Source organism: Monodon monoceros, unplaced genomic scaffold, assembly GCF_005190385.1.
Source record: "Monodon monoceros isolate NGI ecotype Baffin Bay Population unplaced genomic scaffold, NGI_Narwhal_1 Super_Scaffold_6, whole genome shotgun sequence".
Classification (NCBI taxonomy): Eukaryota; Metazoa; Chordata; class Mammalia; order Artiodactyla; family Monodontidae; genus Monodon; species Monodon monoceros.
The window spans coordinates 96,126,939-96,143,827 of record NW_021703783.1 but is presented as its reverse complement, the minus strand read 5'-3'; the positions used below and the strand labels follow the sequence as shown (position 1 = coordinate 96,143,827).

Genomic DNA, 16,889 nt, shown 5'->3' with positions numbered 1-16,889 from the left:
ACACACACACACACACACACACACACACACACACACACACACACACAGGCACACACCCGCGACCAGAGTCCCTGGGCCAGTCAGTGCACGCCCAGGACCCGGGCAGCCTTGGCAGGTCTATGGTTTCTCCGCTGCCGCCTCCTCACCTCTAACGTGGGAGTCCCTGACCAGGTCATGTCTGTGCCCCTGTCATCTGCCGTGGCTGTCATCACCCCGTCTGTGTGTCTATCTGACCGTGCCACTGTCCCTCCCTCCCCAGGTTAGGCCAAAGACTCTGATTCCAGACAGCCTCCCCGTCACCCCGGGCCGGGACCGGCCACCCAAACAGCCCACAACCTTCCAGAAGGCCACCGTGGTCAGTATCAAGAACCCCAGCCCAGCCCTCCCCACTGCCAACAACACCGTGAGCCATGTGCCAACGCCCGGCAGCCAGCCCCGTGCCCTCGCCGAGCCTGCCACCGTCACCTCTCCTCTGAGCAGTGCCGGGGTGGCCTACGCCCTCATCTCCACCGCCCCCAGCAATGCCACCGCCATGGCCCCCAGCACCGCCGTGTCCGTGGTCAGCGACAGCGTCAAAGTCCAGCCCCTCCTCATCAGTGCCGACAACCAGGTGAGGGCGCCCGCGGGCAGGCTCCCCAAGGGGCCAGGTGAAGGGGGCCCGGGCAGAATGAATGACCGGATGGCGGAACGATTAGGTGGCCAAAGGAATGGATGGAGTGTGAACAGAGGACTGAATGAACAGCGTGGGAATGAACAATAAGTGAATGAATCAGTGCATAAATGGGGGGTGGGGGTGGGGCGTGTACAAATGAATGAATGAGCCAGTGGTAGAATGAACGGTGTGTGAATGAGGGTGTGGATGAATGAATGAATTGGCGTGGGAATAATGGGGGTACAAGGGAATGAATATGTGAACAAAAGACTGTGTGGCTGAATGAATTAATACCAGTAGGAAAAGAATGATTGGTCGATGGATGAATTACTTCACTTGTTGGAATAATTAATTAATAAAACGTGTGGCCAAGTGGACCACTGGAAGAGTCTCTGCCAATGGAGGGAGACAGTCAAGGACTTTTTGGACCCCGGGTGCCTGAACGGAATATCTATGATTTGTTGCCAAGATTTAAAACTAAAACTAAGATCCTCTTCCTGTTCCCGTCTGAGCTCCTTGATGATTGTGTGAGGTGTTTGGGGCTGCATAGGAGGTTCCATTTCCTCTCTTTGGTCTCTTTTCCTCTGTTTCCAATTCAGGTTCCACCAGGCTGCCCCTCTCTTGCTTATGGCCCGTGTCCCCTATTTCCCAGCCCTGGTGTCAGCCACTTTCCTGCAGCCGTATGTTATTGTACTCAGTATATTTCTGGGTATGTTTTTGAGCTCTCCCACTTATGGACAGTATCCCCAAGGATTCTCCAAGCCTAAAGAGTTATCGCCAGCCAGGGTCGGATGGCAAGTTCCAGTGAGGAAACGTGCACCCCAGGATGGTACCTGGTCCGGAAGGGTTGCTTAGCAGACATTTGTTGGTTGAGTGTGTTTGTTTCACTGCAACCTCACTAGCATCCAGTGTTGTCATTTTTAAATGCTTTTTGCTCCTTTAGTTGATGCAGACAGATGCTGGTTGTTGAAAGCGGAATTCCTTTGGTTAGTATTGAACTTGAAGGTTTCCCTGTACTTTTCAAGGATCCTGTCTCCTTCCATGTGACTCATCTGAGGGTATTCTTTGCCCCTTTTTCTGCGGGGGATCTTACTGTTTTCTTCCCATGAATATAAAAAGGGAGCATTTTTTTCCATCCAGAGAATTCTGGGATTTCAAAATTATGTTACAAAGAGGAACAAAGTCCTTTCCCTTAAGCCAGCAGAAAAATGGGATGCATTTTCTCTTCATGTGTAAGAGCTTCAAATTCACAAGTCACCGAAAAAGAAAAAAAGAAAAACAAAAAGTCTGCTGCAAGTATCCGAGGAAAAAATTCACAAGTCACTGTGTGTTCTTAGGAGGGAAAAACAGTTCGAGTCACTCCCGGTTGAGGCCAGACCCAGGGCTGCTCCTGGTAAATTCTTTCACCTAGATCCATGAAAAAGATAACGATTCTTTCCCAATTCAATGTCCAAAAAAATAAATAAGCTAGATGATTCACAGGTGAAGGCGATTGTGGCCTAGGGAGAGGCCGGGCAGCAGAAGTCGATCTCAGACTTCTCAGCTCCAGGCACCTCACCCCAACCAATGAGCCCTGAACCCCGTGAGGACCGCTGGATCGGGGCCGCTCTGCCTGATGCTGAGTGGGGTCTAGACTCCCCTCCCCCTCTCCATCCCCCCAGGATTGGCAGGGCCCCTCAGAGTGAGCAAAACGGGACCTCCTTTCTCCCACCTGCCCGAACCCCCAGGCCAGGATTGAGCACCTCGGAAACAGTGGCCTGGGGCGGGGAGGGCGGGCAGGGCAGGCAGCCAGACAGACCCGGGAAGGGTCCCAGCCCCTCTGCTACCTAACCTGATGACCTCAGGCAGGGAGCAGGTCTGAGCCCTCTCAGCCTCAGTTTCCCTGCGTGTGAACTGGGGAGAAAGAAACCAACCTGCCTTGAGTGTTCTTGCCGCCTGAATCTTCACAGCCTGCCTGGAAGTAGGTATTGCGAAGGTGTTACTGATAAGGAAGCTGAGGCTCAGAGATGTGAAGTGACCTCCCCGAGGCCACACAGCCGGGAGACAGTAGCACAGGATTGGACCCAGGCCTCCTGGTTCCTAAACCAGGACCGTCTCTCGTGCAGACTCTCCTTAGAGTGCAGGCGCCCCGTGGACTGGAGAGGTGGGTGCAAGCCTCCTCGTTCCTCTGTGACACCGCCGTTCGAGGCCCCGTGCCCGTCTGGGGCGGACACACCTGGCCCTGGGCTCTGTGGGCCTGCCCTCCCTGGGCCCTCCCGTTCCCCCCTCACCCCTCTGCCCCGTCCCCAGGTCATCATCATTCAGCCTCAAGTGCAGACGCAGCCCGAGAGCACGGCGGAGTCGCGGCCGCCCACAGAGGAGCCATCTCAGGGAGCTCAGGCCACCAAAAAGAAGAAGGAAGACCGGCCCCCGAGCCAGGAGAACCCCGAGGTGGGTGGCTGTGGTCTGGGGGCCGCTGTAGGACACGGCTGCCCAGGGAGTGGGGAAGGGCCTCACCCCGACAAGCCCTGAGCACAGCCGCCCTGGGCCGTGGGAGCTCCAGGCAGCACTGGCCCAGTGAGCTGAGGTCTCAGCCGTTGTGTGTCCGGGATTTGCTGGCTGAGCGGCAGCGTGGGGCAGTGGTTAGCACCAGCCGTAGACCAGACTGCCTGGATTTGCATCGCAGCGCAGGTGTGGCGGGGTGCGCGGGGGTGGGGAGCGGATCGCGTCCGTTTCCTCATCTGTGAGGACGGCACGGATGAGTCTGCCTTCCTGGCGGCGTTTTTGGGAGGATCTCGTGAGTCCGTGTCTGCCGAGGCCCCAGAACAGTGCCTGGGCACTGCTGGCTGTTACCCACCACCCCAAGCCCCCGCTGTCCCCACCCGTCCCCCTGTCCTCAGGACCCTCCGTCCAGGGGACAGCGCCGCTCTTGGCACACGTGGCCCTAAAGCAGCCCTGCTCCTCCCTCCACCCCAGTGTTCACTGAATGTCTGAAGGTGGCACAGGAGGACCCTGAAGGCCTTGAACGTCAGCTCTTTGTGGGATTTTTGGTCACAAGAAGCGACATCCTTGTGTTCCTGCTTGCATCCACAGCCGTCCTGGGCCCAGATCGCCACCCCCTGGGCCTTTCTCCATGTGACTGCCCCTACCTAGCCCCCATTTCTCTCCCTATTGACTGATTTATCTTACAAGATTCCCTTCAGAAACCATCTCCTCCAGGCAGCCTTCCCTGACCACCCATCCCCAGCAGGCAGAAGAGATCCCTCTGGGCTCCTCCAGTTCCTTCTGATTCTTCTTATCAAAGTGCTGTCATCCAAAGAAGTCATTCATCCATTCATTTATTTGTCAGTCATGTCTTAGCCTTTGCTGCAGGCCAGGCTCTGGGCTGAGGGTGGGGACACTGAGACGGGGCAGATGTAGTTCGTCCCGGCTCTAGGGAAACTCACTCCTACTGGCAGACACAGGCACGGCCACTAGGACTTGAACTTGGGTTAAAAAATTGTCAGGTGTCATCAGAGAGTTACAGATTCTGAGCTGTGGGAGATCCAGGGAGAGGGAGAGAGCCGTGTTTCCATCTGGAAGGACTGCAGAAGGCCTTGCAGGGGAGGGGCACAATCGAAGGGACCAGGGGAACAGGTAGGGTTTCAGTAAAAGAGCAAGAGGCAGGGGGAGGGCACTGCCCGGGCAGAGGGGAAAGGACTCAGCACTCCCAGGAAAGTCAGCTGGTCCGTTTGGACCGTGGGTAGCACGTGCACCTGAGAATTTCTAGACATGGGGTTAAAGATAGACATCGGAGCCCAATCCTGGAAGACCCAATGCATGCTGCTGAGGTGGAACTTGATTTCTTGGGTAGTGGGGAGCCATGGAATATCTTTGAGCAGGAGAGTGACTTGGCTATTGTCCTTTGACATGTCTAGAAAGCCTGCTGGGAATTCATAGAGTCGACCACTCACCGAGGCTGAGATGGAGCCAGTCTCCTCTGCGGCCTCAGGCCCAGTTTTGTCTCAAGAGAGACAACCCATTCCATTTGGTGGCAAATGGAATGTATGAGCTCCTACCGTGTGCGGGGTGAGGCTTGGGGCCAGCTCGCAGCTCAGGCTCCCATGAGCACCCTTCTGTCCTCCCATGGGATTTGCTGCACCCTTAATTTTCGGGAAGGTTTTCTGGGTACATTCTCTTTGTTCTTTCAAAGTATATCTTAGTCAATTATTGTGCATTTATACAATTAGTATAATTACATCTAATTACATAATTAGTGTAAATACGTGTAATGACTTAAATAGAACTTGCAATTACAACACGTCCTGGTGTAAAAATCCTTACTAAAGTTGCTTTCAGAAGAGGGCTGGGAGCAGTCGTGCTGCACAGACGCGGGTTTCGTGGCGGCCTTTGAACCTGTTCGTGAAGGATCTAAGTCAGGAGCACTTGAGGCCAGAGCAGCAGCTGCCCCAGAAACTTCACCAGCTGAGTCAGGCACGGGCTCAGGGGTCCTGGGGTGGGGCGTGGATTTGGGGTAAAGAGACACTGACGGTTGTTTGTAAGGCTCAGCTGTACGGTGGCTTCTGGGGTAGCGGCTGTCGAGGTCCCAGTGTCCATACACCCCACACGCACAGCACCTCTGAGCCCACAGGCGCCTGTGAGATGAGATGAGATGACAGTGCCCACCCAAGACATCGAAGGGACCCGCGCAGTGAGCCCACCTCTCTGCCGAGTGAGCCTTCATAGCTAACTGTGCTTCCTCCCCTTTTCTCCCGCATCCTTCCAGCAGCTCTGCGAAGCAGGTGGGGCAGGAATTACAGTGTTCATCGTACAAACGAGGAGGCGGGCTGAGAGAGGCCAGCGTGTCCGCCAGTCGACCCAGACAGAACCGGGGCTCCAGGCTCCTGCCCCAGGCCCCATAGTCTCCTTCCTGTCCCAAGTCCTCTGCCTTCTTTAGGACAGAGCCTGGCCTTTTCTGTGCTACTCATTATTCTGGCCTCGGGCAGCATCTGTCCAAGCTGGTCACCCTCAGATTAGCACGTTCCAGCCCTGTTCCAGCCCTGCCACACGCCAGCCCTGGCCGCCTCTCTGGGCAAGACCCGTGCACACAGATGCTCCCTCCTTCCACGCCATCCCTGCTGCCACAGCCCCGGTTCCTGCCCTGGCCCTGCCCAGGCTCCCAACCCCTAGATGGGTTCTTCCCTGCAGCTAGAAGGATCTTTCTGCAATTCAGAAATAACCAAGTCACCCGTCTTCTTTTTAAAAAAATTCTTCCATTTAGAATTTATTGAGATGTAATTGGCATATTACATGGTATAAGTTCAAGGTGTGTAACATAATGATTTGATATATGTATATATTGCAAAATGATCACCAGGGTAATTGTAGTTAACACATCCATCACCTCACATGGTTATTTATTTTTTGTGTGATGAGGACTTTTAAAATCTACTCTCCTAGCAACTTTCAAATTTACAAGACAGTGTTGTTAACTTCAGTCCAGTGCTGTACGGTACTTATTTATCATATAGCTGGAAATCTGTAGCTTCACCCATTTCCCCCAAGCTCCACCCCCGTCACTGGCAACCACCAATTTGTTCTCTGTTGCCAAGAGTTCATTTTTTTTAAGATTCCATGTATAAGTGAAATCATAGAGCATTTGTGTTTCTCTGTTTGCCTTATTTCTTTCAGCGTAATGCCTTCAGGTTTCATCCACATCATCAAAAATAGCAGGGTCTCCTCAATTTTGTATTGGTCACCCCCTTTCTTGAAACCCATCAGAGCACAGCCCCCATTAGTATGGCTTTGAGTTCTCGCCTGGACCATACCTCTCTGCTGCAAACCCTCAGCAACAACAGACCGCATGCAGGAAGAGCCAGTAGTAAAGATGTGACTGTGCATCACTGTGTCCCAGAAACACAGGCAGTGAGCACGACAGATGCTCCAGACCGTGGCCCCCAGGTTCAGAATCAGACGAGGGTGACCAGGCGGCTCCCAAGGGGCAGTGGGTCCCCTGAATTCTTCTGGCAAGAGGGGAGCAGAACCAGGCTTCCCTGCTACTCCAGGAGCCAGCCTGTGCCTGGGGCCACCCCTGGGCTGGGCAAGGCCAGGGTGACTGCAAATTTGCTATAAGGCGAGTGTAAGTAAGCAGTAGGGAGAGAAAATGAAACATAAAACAGAGAAGAAAAGAAGCGGTGCCCAAGGTGAGTCTGCAGACAGAATTGTAAAACACATGATGCCATCTAATGCTAAGAAGGACGATCAATAAAATCAACTTTTGGAACATGAATTTATTCAAGATGAAGCTAATTTTGTGGCGTATTCATAGCAGTGACTTTTAAATATGTTTAGGATACTCGAAGTGAAAAATAAAGGAGTAACATCCCCTTGAAATAAATAAGGAATAATGAAGCCAAAAAATCATGAAAATAAAACATCAGACAGTTACAAAAATTATTTGAACATCTGCTAATGAAAAACACGGTGATTGAGATAAAAAAAAATTACTAGACAGGATGAACAGAGGTAATTAGTGCTTTGGAATATGGCACCACAGAGATAGCACAGAGATGCAAAGAAGCATAAACAATTATATATATGTAATTTTATATATAAAATTATATATGTATAAATTATATATTCACATATATATATGAAGCAGCAGAACTGAGTGGTGTGGGTGGGGCCTTGCTGACGGCCAGGGAGCTGCAGGTTGCAGAAAGACTCATCCATGCTGAGGATCACAAGTCTGTATTCAAGTGCAAAAGGACAGGCGGTGTCTGTGAGCCGCACTTAGGGTAGACAGGGCTGGGACCACACAAAGGGATATGGAAGGAGAACCTCTGTAAGGCCTCCAGGAGCAGAGAAGGTGCCACAGACCCTCCTTGACCTTGTTGGGCAGCAAGGAGGCGTGATAAAACAGAATCCCACTGAGGCACCATATTTGAAGAGTGAAGTCAGTACAAAGCCACCGTAAGGAGAAATATGAGAAAGAGAAGCAATTTTTACCATAAATAAAAAACACTACCCCCAAAGTCCAGTATTCTACTATGAATTAAAAGAAAGAAATCAGTACAGTAATCACTACTAAGAAGGAAGCTGCAGTGCTGAAAGACAAGGGCTGAGGGAAGAGATGGCCATTTAGGCCGAAGTACTGGAGAGAGGGAAATGTGAGCTGAAAATTTTCAGGAAAAAATAGGAAGACCATCACATAACTACATAACTGGGGGAGCACAGGGCACCATAGTCACAGCAGAAGACAGAGGAAGACCTAGCAGGCAGGAGCGAGAGAAGTATACAAAACAAAAAAGAAAGAATGGATTTTTAAATATTAGGAAGTGGTACCTAGAGAAGACAAGCAAAGAAGATACAACAGGTGGATAATTGGAGGCTTTAAAGAAGAAAACCGGGATGACGGGGCAGGAGAGCTACAGTAAAACTTTCCCACGGTTCCCTGCGATATGAATTGGGCTATAACGTGGTAGGCAGTTTGCTCCTGTTATGTCGGTGATGGTGGGCTGAAGTTGTCTTCTGCGGAGGAAGGGCTGGAGGGAAGGGAAGGCCGAGTGGGGAACCAGGAGGCAGAGCATGGGCTCCGCTAGTATTGGCCCAGCCCAGCCTTCCCAGTTCAGGCCAGTGAAGGGGGTGCCAGGACTGGCAGATTCCTAGAGGCCACTGTCCATTCAGCCACAGGACACTGAAAGTGACACTGAAGTGTCACAAGAAGTGACACTGAAACCAGGTGGCACCAAACTGCAGCCTGTGCTGGCATCGACAGGCTGAAGACTTGCTGGACCTCAGAACCCCTGTTTGAGCAGGTCTGCGGCCACCTCAGGCATCTTTAGTAGTCTTGTGTTGACGTGAGCACACGTCTTACAGGACTGAATCTGATGGGCCTGAGTTTTCACGGTGTGGTGATGCTTTACTGTTTTTAAAAGGCAATTCAAGGGACTTCCCTGGTGGCGCAGTGGTTGAGAATCCGCCTGCCAATGCAGGGGACGTGGGTTTGAGCCCTGGTCTGGGAAGATCCCACATGCCACGGAGCAACTAAGCCCATGCGCCACAACTACTGAGCCCACGTGCCACAACTACTGAAGCCCACACGCCTAGAGTCCGTGCTCCGCAACAAGAGAAGCCACCGCAATGAGAAGCCCGTGCACTGCAAGAAGAGTAGCCCCTGCTCGCCACAACTAGAGAAAGCCTGCGTGCAGCAATCAAAACCCAAAGCAGCCCAAAAAATAATAATAATAATTTAAAATTTTTTTAATTAAAAAAAGCTAATTCAAGAAAATGTATTGAAATAAAAGGAGACTTTAATTTCTATACTGCAAGGACACACTAGGTTCCAGGGGAAGTTGACGTGTGTGCTGGGTTAACATTGGGTCACAGCCCAGTAAAGTCACTGACTTTTTTTTTTTTTTTTTTTTTTTTTGCGGTACGCGGGCCTCTCACTGTTGCGGCCTCTCCCGTTGCGGAGCACAGGCTCCGGATGCGCAGGCTCAGCGGCCATGGCTCACGGGCCCAGCCGCTCCGCGGCATGCGGGATCCTCCTGGACTGGGGCACGAACCCGTGTCCCCTGCATCGGCAGGCGGACTCTCAACCACCGTGCCACCAGGGAAGCCCAGTCACTGACTTTTAATGGAAACGAGAGGATCCGTAGGCATCCGGGCAAAAGCAATCAAGTCGCTTTAGAGGGAGAACAACTGGGCCGGCTTCTAACTTTTCCACGGCAACATTCAGTCCAGAACACAGGAGAGCGGGAAGAGAGAAGGGGACCCAAGGATCTTAGGTGCAGCCAAGATGTCCTTCACGTTGAAAGGCCACAGACTAAAGGTTTTAAATCTGCCAAGAACTCAGGAAATGTTGTTCCCATGAGCCATTCGTGAGAAACTACTAGAAACTCAACCCCCATCGACCACGAGACGCTTGGGAAAGCTTGGCACCAACGCTGGTTGAGCGTCGTCGTGCATATTTAACTATGGAGTAAAACAAACAGGATAAGGGTGCTGGCACAGAATGTAAATATTACATGTACGAGATGACACAAATATTAATGTGTAAGATTCACCTAAGTGAACAGAGAGCGAGGGAGAGAAGGGAGAGAGGAGGAATAAGCTCTCAGATTGTCGCGTTTGTAGAGTTGGAACTGTCAGTGGATCGAAGAATATGATTTAAAGGTGACAAATTGAGGCAAACTATTTTCAACAGCATTGAAGTAACTGGAAAGAAGGAGTAAACAGTCGCTATTTGAGATGCTGTAGAAAACCCAGGAGACTCTCACTGGAAAAACTGCTGCAGACAATGAGAGAATTCAGCGTGGCAGCCGGTGTGGTAACTTGTAAACGTCAGTAGTCTTTAGAGAAACACACAGCAACCTGTTAGAAGCTTTCTAGAGAACTGCATTTGCGATTGCAGCAGAAGGATGAAATGCCAAGGAATAAACACGATAATCGATACCTGTTTGAGGAAAAGTTTGAAACTCCTGAAGACAAAGAACAGAAGCACCTTGTGGTTTTGGAGAGGAAAATGTAATATTATTAGGTTGTCATTATGTCCTAAGTTAATTTATAATTTTAGCGTCATCCCAGGAAATATACCAACTGATTCCCTCGTTCTCAGAACTACCGAAGATGCTTTCTAAATTTCACATGAAAAAATAAACAAGAAGAGCCGAGGAAGCTCAGAACAGGAAAAAACAGGGACGGGATTCTAATGCTGTCAGATTACTGTAAAGCCTTGAGAACTAAAAGTGAGGTGGTAGCTCATGAATAGATGGGAAGATTTAAGGAACGGAATAGAGGGCCGTGTGTGTGTGTGATAATCTAGTGTATGATTCACTCCTCAAATCAGTGAAAAGCAGAGAGATGGAATTTTCAATCAATGGTATTGGAAAAAACGAGTGGCCACATGGAATAAAATGAATCCATATATACCGTATACAACAGGATGAATGCCAAATAGATCAAAAATTTAAATGGAAAAAGTGAAACTCTAGGTACTAAGATAAAACATAAGCAACTTGCTTTCTAAACTCAGAGTCTCTAGCTAAGATGCAAAAATCCAGACACTGCAAAAGAAAATACTGATGAATTCTACTACGTACAATTTTTTAATGGTCTATATGGCCAAAAAAAAAAAGCACCAGTGGAACCTAATCCCCACCTCCCTAGATGTGGGCCATGCGTAGTGACCTCCTCCCAAAGGTGACAGTGTGGACGGCGGGTGGGGTAAAGAGGAACTTTGCAGAGCAGACGCCTGACAACCACACCTCAGCCAGGTGACCAAGGTCAACATCACAGTGATCGGCCATGTTGGCAGCGCGTGCAGCATGCCGAGGGGATGGGATGAGGGCCCTTCACCTCTGTGGTCTCCCTGCAAAACCCAGGACCCCAGGCTAATCCTGAGAAAAACACCAGGCAGATCCCAGACGAGGGTCTGCCTACAAAATTCCTGGTCAGTCCTCCTCAGACGGCCAAGGTCATCCAAAAGAAGGCAGTCTGAGAAACCGTCACAGCCCAGAGGAGCTGAGGAGACAGGATGACTGACGTCATATGGGGTCCTGGGTGGGGTCCCGGGACGGAGAAAGAGCATGAAATGAAAACTAAGGAAACCCAAAACAGAAAAGCCGCGTTAACCCTTCTCTGTTTCCTTCCCTCAGAAAATCGCCTTCATGGTAGCTCTGGGCCTGGTGACGACGGAGCATCTGGAAGGTGAGGACCCTTGTGGCGGAGCTGGGCCTGGCCCGCGGGATGGGGCGGGGTGTTGCTGAACTGGCGTCAGACAGAAGCAGTGGGTCTCGGATTCCCGGTCAGATGGTAGCGCCCGGGTGTGACCCACCTTCTGCGCGGTTGGTGCCAAGTGCCAGGTGGTCATCACGAAGACCAGGGCGCCTGCCCGCTCTCCCAGCTTGTGACTGTGCACGAAACCCACTGTGTCTATTGAAGGGACCTTGGGCATTCCCTGCCCCCCAAGTTGGAGGCAGCACAGTGAAGTGATAAGAGCAAGGTGCCCAGCTCGGCCGTTACTAACTACTCAGGCTTGGGCAAGTCCCCCAGCTCCTCTGGGCCTCAGTTTCTCTGTCTGTGTAATGGGATAATAACCCACCCTTCCTCCTGGGATTGTTGTAAAGAACCAAGAGGAGTGCCCAGCACCACCTCCCCTGCTGTTGAACTGGTCCATGGGTCCTGTCTGCCCCCAAACCCATCGGTGGAAATCAGAACATTATTTGAGCAGACAGGTCAGTGTAACACTACAGGTGCTGTTTGACTTTACCGATGGGATCAATCACAAACGAGCTCTGTGCATCGTCATAGAATCTAAGGGCCTGGAAAGCATGGAAACCAACCTTCTGGTTGCACTTGTGGGGAAGCTGAGGCCAGAGAAGTTGATTCTCTTGCTCGAGGTCCCACAGCCAGTCAGCATCAGGCCCAGGCTGGAATCCAGGTCTCCTGACTCCCAGCTCAGGGTGTTCTCCACGATTCTGACCTCACCGCTAAAGATATTTTATAAAGTGAAAACATCCCTGCACCCTAAGTAAATCTGGATTTGGGAAGGAAAATTCACTTGCTTTTCCTCCTTAAAATCGAGGAAAGGAAGGGAATGAACTGAATCCCCCAGTGCCCGAGGCACTTACAGGCTTTAATCTCAGGTGGAGGTTCTCTCCATCACAGCAGGTGAGTAACTGAAGCCTGGGGAAGGGAAGGGACCTGGGGAGCCCACACAGCTCGCCCGGGCCTCCTGTGCACAACTGAGTCAAACATGCCCAGGAGGTGGGTCCAGGCCTTTCCACGGCCACCTCCATTTGCATTCCCTGGGTCTGACTCGCTCTCTGGCAGCAGCTGGGGTGTAGATCTGGGTGGAGAGGGACAGGGGTGTGGCCCAGCCCCCCAGCCCCCCAGGCTCCACTCACCTGGCCCCAGTGGGCAAGTCTCATCTGAGCAGCCCCTGCTTGCGACCCCCTTCCTTCTGCTGTGCGGGGCTGGAAGGGGTTCTCTGAGCTTTCCATCTGAAGGTCTGAATACTCCTGCTTGAACTTGAGTGTAAGGAATCCAGCTGTGCTTGGCAGCCTTTGAGAGGTGTTTATGCTCTGCCTTTGGGGTCATAGAGGCAGCCTGGGGCAGTGGGACTGGCCTGCACATCCATGTCAGTAGTCCCGTGTTCAAGTCCTGGCCGTGCTGCTTACAGCTGGGTGACCTTGGGCAGGCTCCTTCCCCACTCTGAACCTCAGTCTCTTCATCTACAACGTGAGGAAAACCACATCTTCAGACTTTTCAGGGGTGTCGTGGCAACTGAGATAAAAACACTCTGCGAATACATTTGGGAATGTTATTATTTTTATAAATCATCCTCATTGTGAAAACTCTCCTCCCTCTCACCCATGATACCCTAAATATTTATTTGGACCCTGTCTTTTCCCAAAGAGGGTCTGAGGTGCCTTACAGGAAACACACAAATAATATTGAAACAGTTTCAAAGAATAAATCAGGTCCAAGAGACAGAGATTCGGAAATAATGTCAAAACAGCTACACACAGAGAGACAGGGCCCACCTGGCAGTCAAAGCAAAGGAAGAAAATGAAAATGAGAAGAGGGAGAGAAAACCCAGTTCTCGAGCTGCATGAGGCCCACCACACCGGCCCCCATCAGGAGGACTCGTGCCTGGCGTCCTGGGGGTCAGGCTGCCAAACAGAGGCTGCCCCTGCCCTTCCCAGGAGCCCGGAGTCCCACTCTGCAGCTCAGCCAGGCCAGCGTCTGACCAGTGGGCATCTGCTGTCCCCAGGGTCCCATGAGAGACATCCCCGGGCCGGAGGATGGCACACGGGGCCTTGCTGAGAGCAGGTGCCTGGATTCTGGGTACCTCCCACCCTCCCACCAGTCAGTCCTTCAGCCTGGGGCCAGCAGGTCTGTCCTGCCTCAGAGTGAGCGATTCCAGGGGCACCCACCCGCCCGGGGCCACTCTGGGGCACGGATGCTGGGCAGAAAGGCTGCAGGGCAGGAAGGGATGGTGGCGCCCGGGGTTTGCAGAGGAGGCATCCAGGGTCCTGGGGCAGGAAGATGCCAGTAACTGCTGCGTCTGTGCCTTTCCAGAAATCCAGAGCAAGCGCCAGGAGCGGAAGAGAAGAAGCACAGCGAACCCCGCCTACAGCGGCCTCCTGGAGACAGAGGTGAGGGACCCGCCGTCTCCACACCAGGGAATGGGGAGGCTCCCCTGGGCTGGCCTCCCTCACCTGCCCCTCCAGGGATTAGAGTTCAGGGAGTGCCATCAATAATTCTTTCTTTACCTCCTGGGCTCAGAGGCAATTGAGAGACAGATGCAGAGGATCGGGTGTCAGTGGGGCACCTCACCTAGGCTGCCCTGGGGGGTGTGGTGGGGATGCCGGTTGCAGATTATCCGGCACGAGGTCTGGTCGCAGGCAGTGCTGGCCGCCTGGGCCTCCCGGGACCACTCAGGCCCAACTTTGGAGCCCGGCCGGCTCGGTAGAGCTCATGACTTGGAGAGCCGAGAATGTGAGGCCACAGAGAGAAAGGCCCGGAAGGGGCTGGGCTGAGTGAGGGTGGTTCCTTGTCTCCCCCGGGGAGGAGGGAAGGGAGTGGCATGCCCGGCTTCCCCTCCTCCCGACGCACTGAGCCCAGCTCCCCTTCGCACGGCGGTACCCCGGCTCCAAGACTGCTTCCTCATGGTGGGCAGCGTGCACTTTCCCCGGGTAGCCGAAACTAGTAAAATAGGGCATTAAAGTGAACTCCAAGGCAGGGAATTCCCTCCCAATGCAAATCCCGTCCAGACTGCCCACCCGGGGGCCCGCTGCGGCCCCGTAAGGAGGTGATGAGAGTAACCAAACACCAGGCAGTGATGCAGTGTCAGGACTTAAGGATGCCTTCCAGGGAGCGCCTTGGCCCCCTCCCATCAGCACATTCCCAGGGAGGAACTGAATCCAGAATGAGATCTTCTTGCCTTTGCAAATTAAAGTCCACAATTCTAGGCTAAAATCCAGATGTCATCTCCCAGAAGCCGGCTCTGCAGAGGCTGCCAGCAGCCTTTCCCAGACACTCTGGGCTTTCCTGGGGAAAACTCCCTGGAATCTTCCCCTAGGATGGAAGCCGTTGCCTGAAGGCCCTGAAGTCGGGCAGCCCCCTGATGTGGAGCCATGTCTGCAGAGGCCAGGGCCTGGCACATTCCAGAGGCCAGCAAGACTGCAGGGCCCAGAGGAGGGTCACCGAAATGCCGTGCTCGCTTTCCCGGGGGTGTTCGTCAGCCTGGGCCAGTGGTCCCAAATCTGTGGCTCACAAACTGGCCCTCACTGGGAGGGAGGCTCCCGTGGGTGGCCCTGGGGGGAGAGCCCACCTGTGTCTGCGTCGCCTGGCTCCCCGGCCCGCCTTCCTGTCCTTGCTTGTACTGTCCCCCGACTCCTGCTCGGAGAACACACGTGTTTATACCCGCTCACTTCCTCCCCAATTTTCTGAGCAAGCCATGTCCTGAGACAGGGCCCCAAGTGCTGGGCCCCATTTGTGAGAGTCACGGAGCCGTTTCCGCATCTCCACCCAAGGAGACGGTGTGTCCTCTGTGCTCACTGATGGAAGCATCCCCTGCTCTGTGGGCATGGCCGTGACCTCTTCTCCGAAGCCTGTGGCCACAGTCAGAGATGACCTGATTAGCGAATCAAGAACCGACGCAAAGCCCTGTGACCTTGAGCCCTGGACACATACGTAGCCCAGGAGCAGCCCTTCCGTGGGTCCCTCCCTTGGCCCTGAACACAGCCCAATCACGTTGAGAGAGATGGGTTTACAGCCCATCACCCAAGTCTAGAACCATCTTCTTGCCACAGCCAAAGCAATGTCGAACCACCAAAGTCTGAACCCACGTGGCCTGTGGTTGCTAAAGCCCAGGACTAAAGCCACCTTCTGGAATACACCAGGAGCGTCCATCTACCCGTGATGTTTTGGGCGCCGGGGGCCACTCTTTGTTGTCAGGGTTCCTGGAACTCATGCCGAGAAGTGGGGTTTAGCGAGCCAGTCCATAATACACCTCATTTCCCCACCTGACCCCAGAACCAGCTGAGAAGGAAGATACAGGAGGAACACAGAGGGACAGCCACGTGTCAACTTTGTTACTGATTTGCCCCAGTCGGAAAGCCCTAACCGCCCTTCCTGAATGAGGCAGATGTGCCCACGGGGAGCAGGCACGGACCCGTTGGGCAGAGCCTTTGCTGTCTTTTGCCCTGGCCGACCTGTCTCTCCCCCTCCCCACACCCCTGTGTCTGTACCCGTTTCTGCCTCTGGCCGTGGGTGTCCGGCTGGAGTCCGGAGCCCAGGATGGGGAGCCTGTCCTGGGTGAGCCCTGGGCGGGTCAGTGTCGCCAAGGAGGGCTCCCCATGATCTGGTGGTTTGGTTTGGTTTTCTGTCTCCTGCAGAGGAAGCGGCTGGCGTCCAACTATCTCAACACGCCCCTGTTCCTCACAGCAAGAGGTAAGCGCTTCTCCCGCAGGGCAGCTGTGTGCTGGGCTGGGCCATACCTCCCTCCACTGGCAGCGGCCCGGCTACCCAGCCTGCCCTGTCCACAGCAGCGGCCACATAGCTGCCGACCGGTGGATAGCGCATCACAGCTCACCAGGCCCTCTGCGCCGTGGCCACGCTTGTCCTCACGCACCACGTTACCTCCCTGGGCCTTGGTTTGCTGATCTATATAAAACGGGCCCATAATAGTCCCGGCCTCTCAGCTGGGACAGTGACAGGAGGGGTGAACATGACAGCACTTTGTAAACCGTCGAGTGCTGTGTACACGCAGGAACTCTTTTTGCCACTGGATGGTATGATTTCCAGAAATTAAAAAGAAAGCTAGTTTTTGTGATCATTAAAATATGTGGTTTGGCATCACTCACTAGAATGGAAGTGCTTTATGGCTGAAGACGAGTTGACAGTAAGTCACTCTGAGGGATCCCTGGAGCAGCGTTTCCTCCGCAGGACAGCTCACTGCTGCCATGTGCCTCAGGGAGCTCAGGGGCCACGATGAACCTATCTCCGGGTGGGTCCTGGCCATGACTGGGACAGAGATCTTTACTTCCACGGTGCCCTGGATGAGAACCCAGGTGTCACTGGGGCCTGTGATACTCCCATCAGGCCCTGGGTGAGGACCCAGGAGTCACTGGGGCCTGTGACACTCCTATCAGGCCGTGGGTGAGAACTCAGGTGTCACTGGGGCCTGTGACACTCCCATCAGGCCCTGGGGGAGGACCCAGGAGTCACTGGGGCCTGTGACACTCCCATCAGGCCCTGGGTGAGGACC

At 53.2% G+C, this 16,889-nt stretch overlaps 1 protein-coding gene across 3 annotated transcripts in view; it reads left to right on the top strand.

Moving 5' to 3' along the window:
- Positions 1 to 16,889, top strand: part of PHF21B (PHD finger protein 21B) — a 95,908-nt gene that overhangs the window by 73,415 nt on the left and 5,604 nt on the right. For 2 of the 3 annotated variants that reach the window (XM_029205642.1, XM_029205643.1), the window contains exons 4-8: positions 260 to 610; positions 2,942 to 3,082; positions 11,269 to 11,320; positions 13,697 to 13,773; positions 16,018 to 16,072. In XM_029205642.1, coding sequence (XP_029061475.1) covers positions 260 to 610; positions 2,942 to 3,082; positions 11,269 to 11,320; positions 13,697 to 13,773; positions 16,018 to 16,072 — 676 coding nt within the window. Of the gene's footprint in view, positions 1 to 259; positions 611 to 2,806; positions 3,083 to 11,268; positions 11,321 to 13,696; positions 13,774 to 16,017; positions 16,073 to 16,889 lie in introns of all 3 variants that reach the window. The other variant, XM_029205641.1, reaches the window with a different exon arrangement.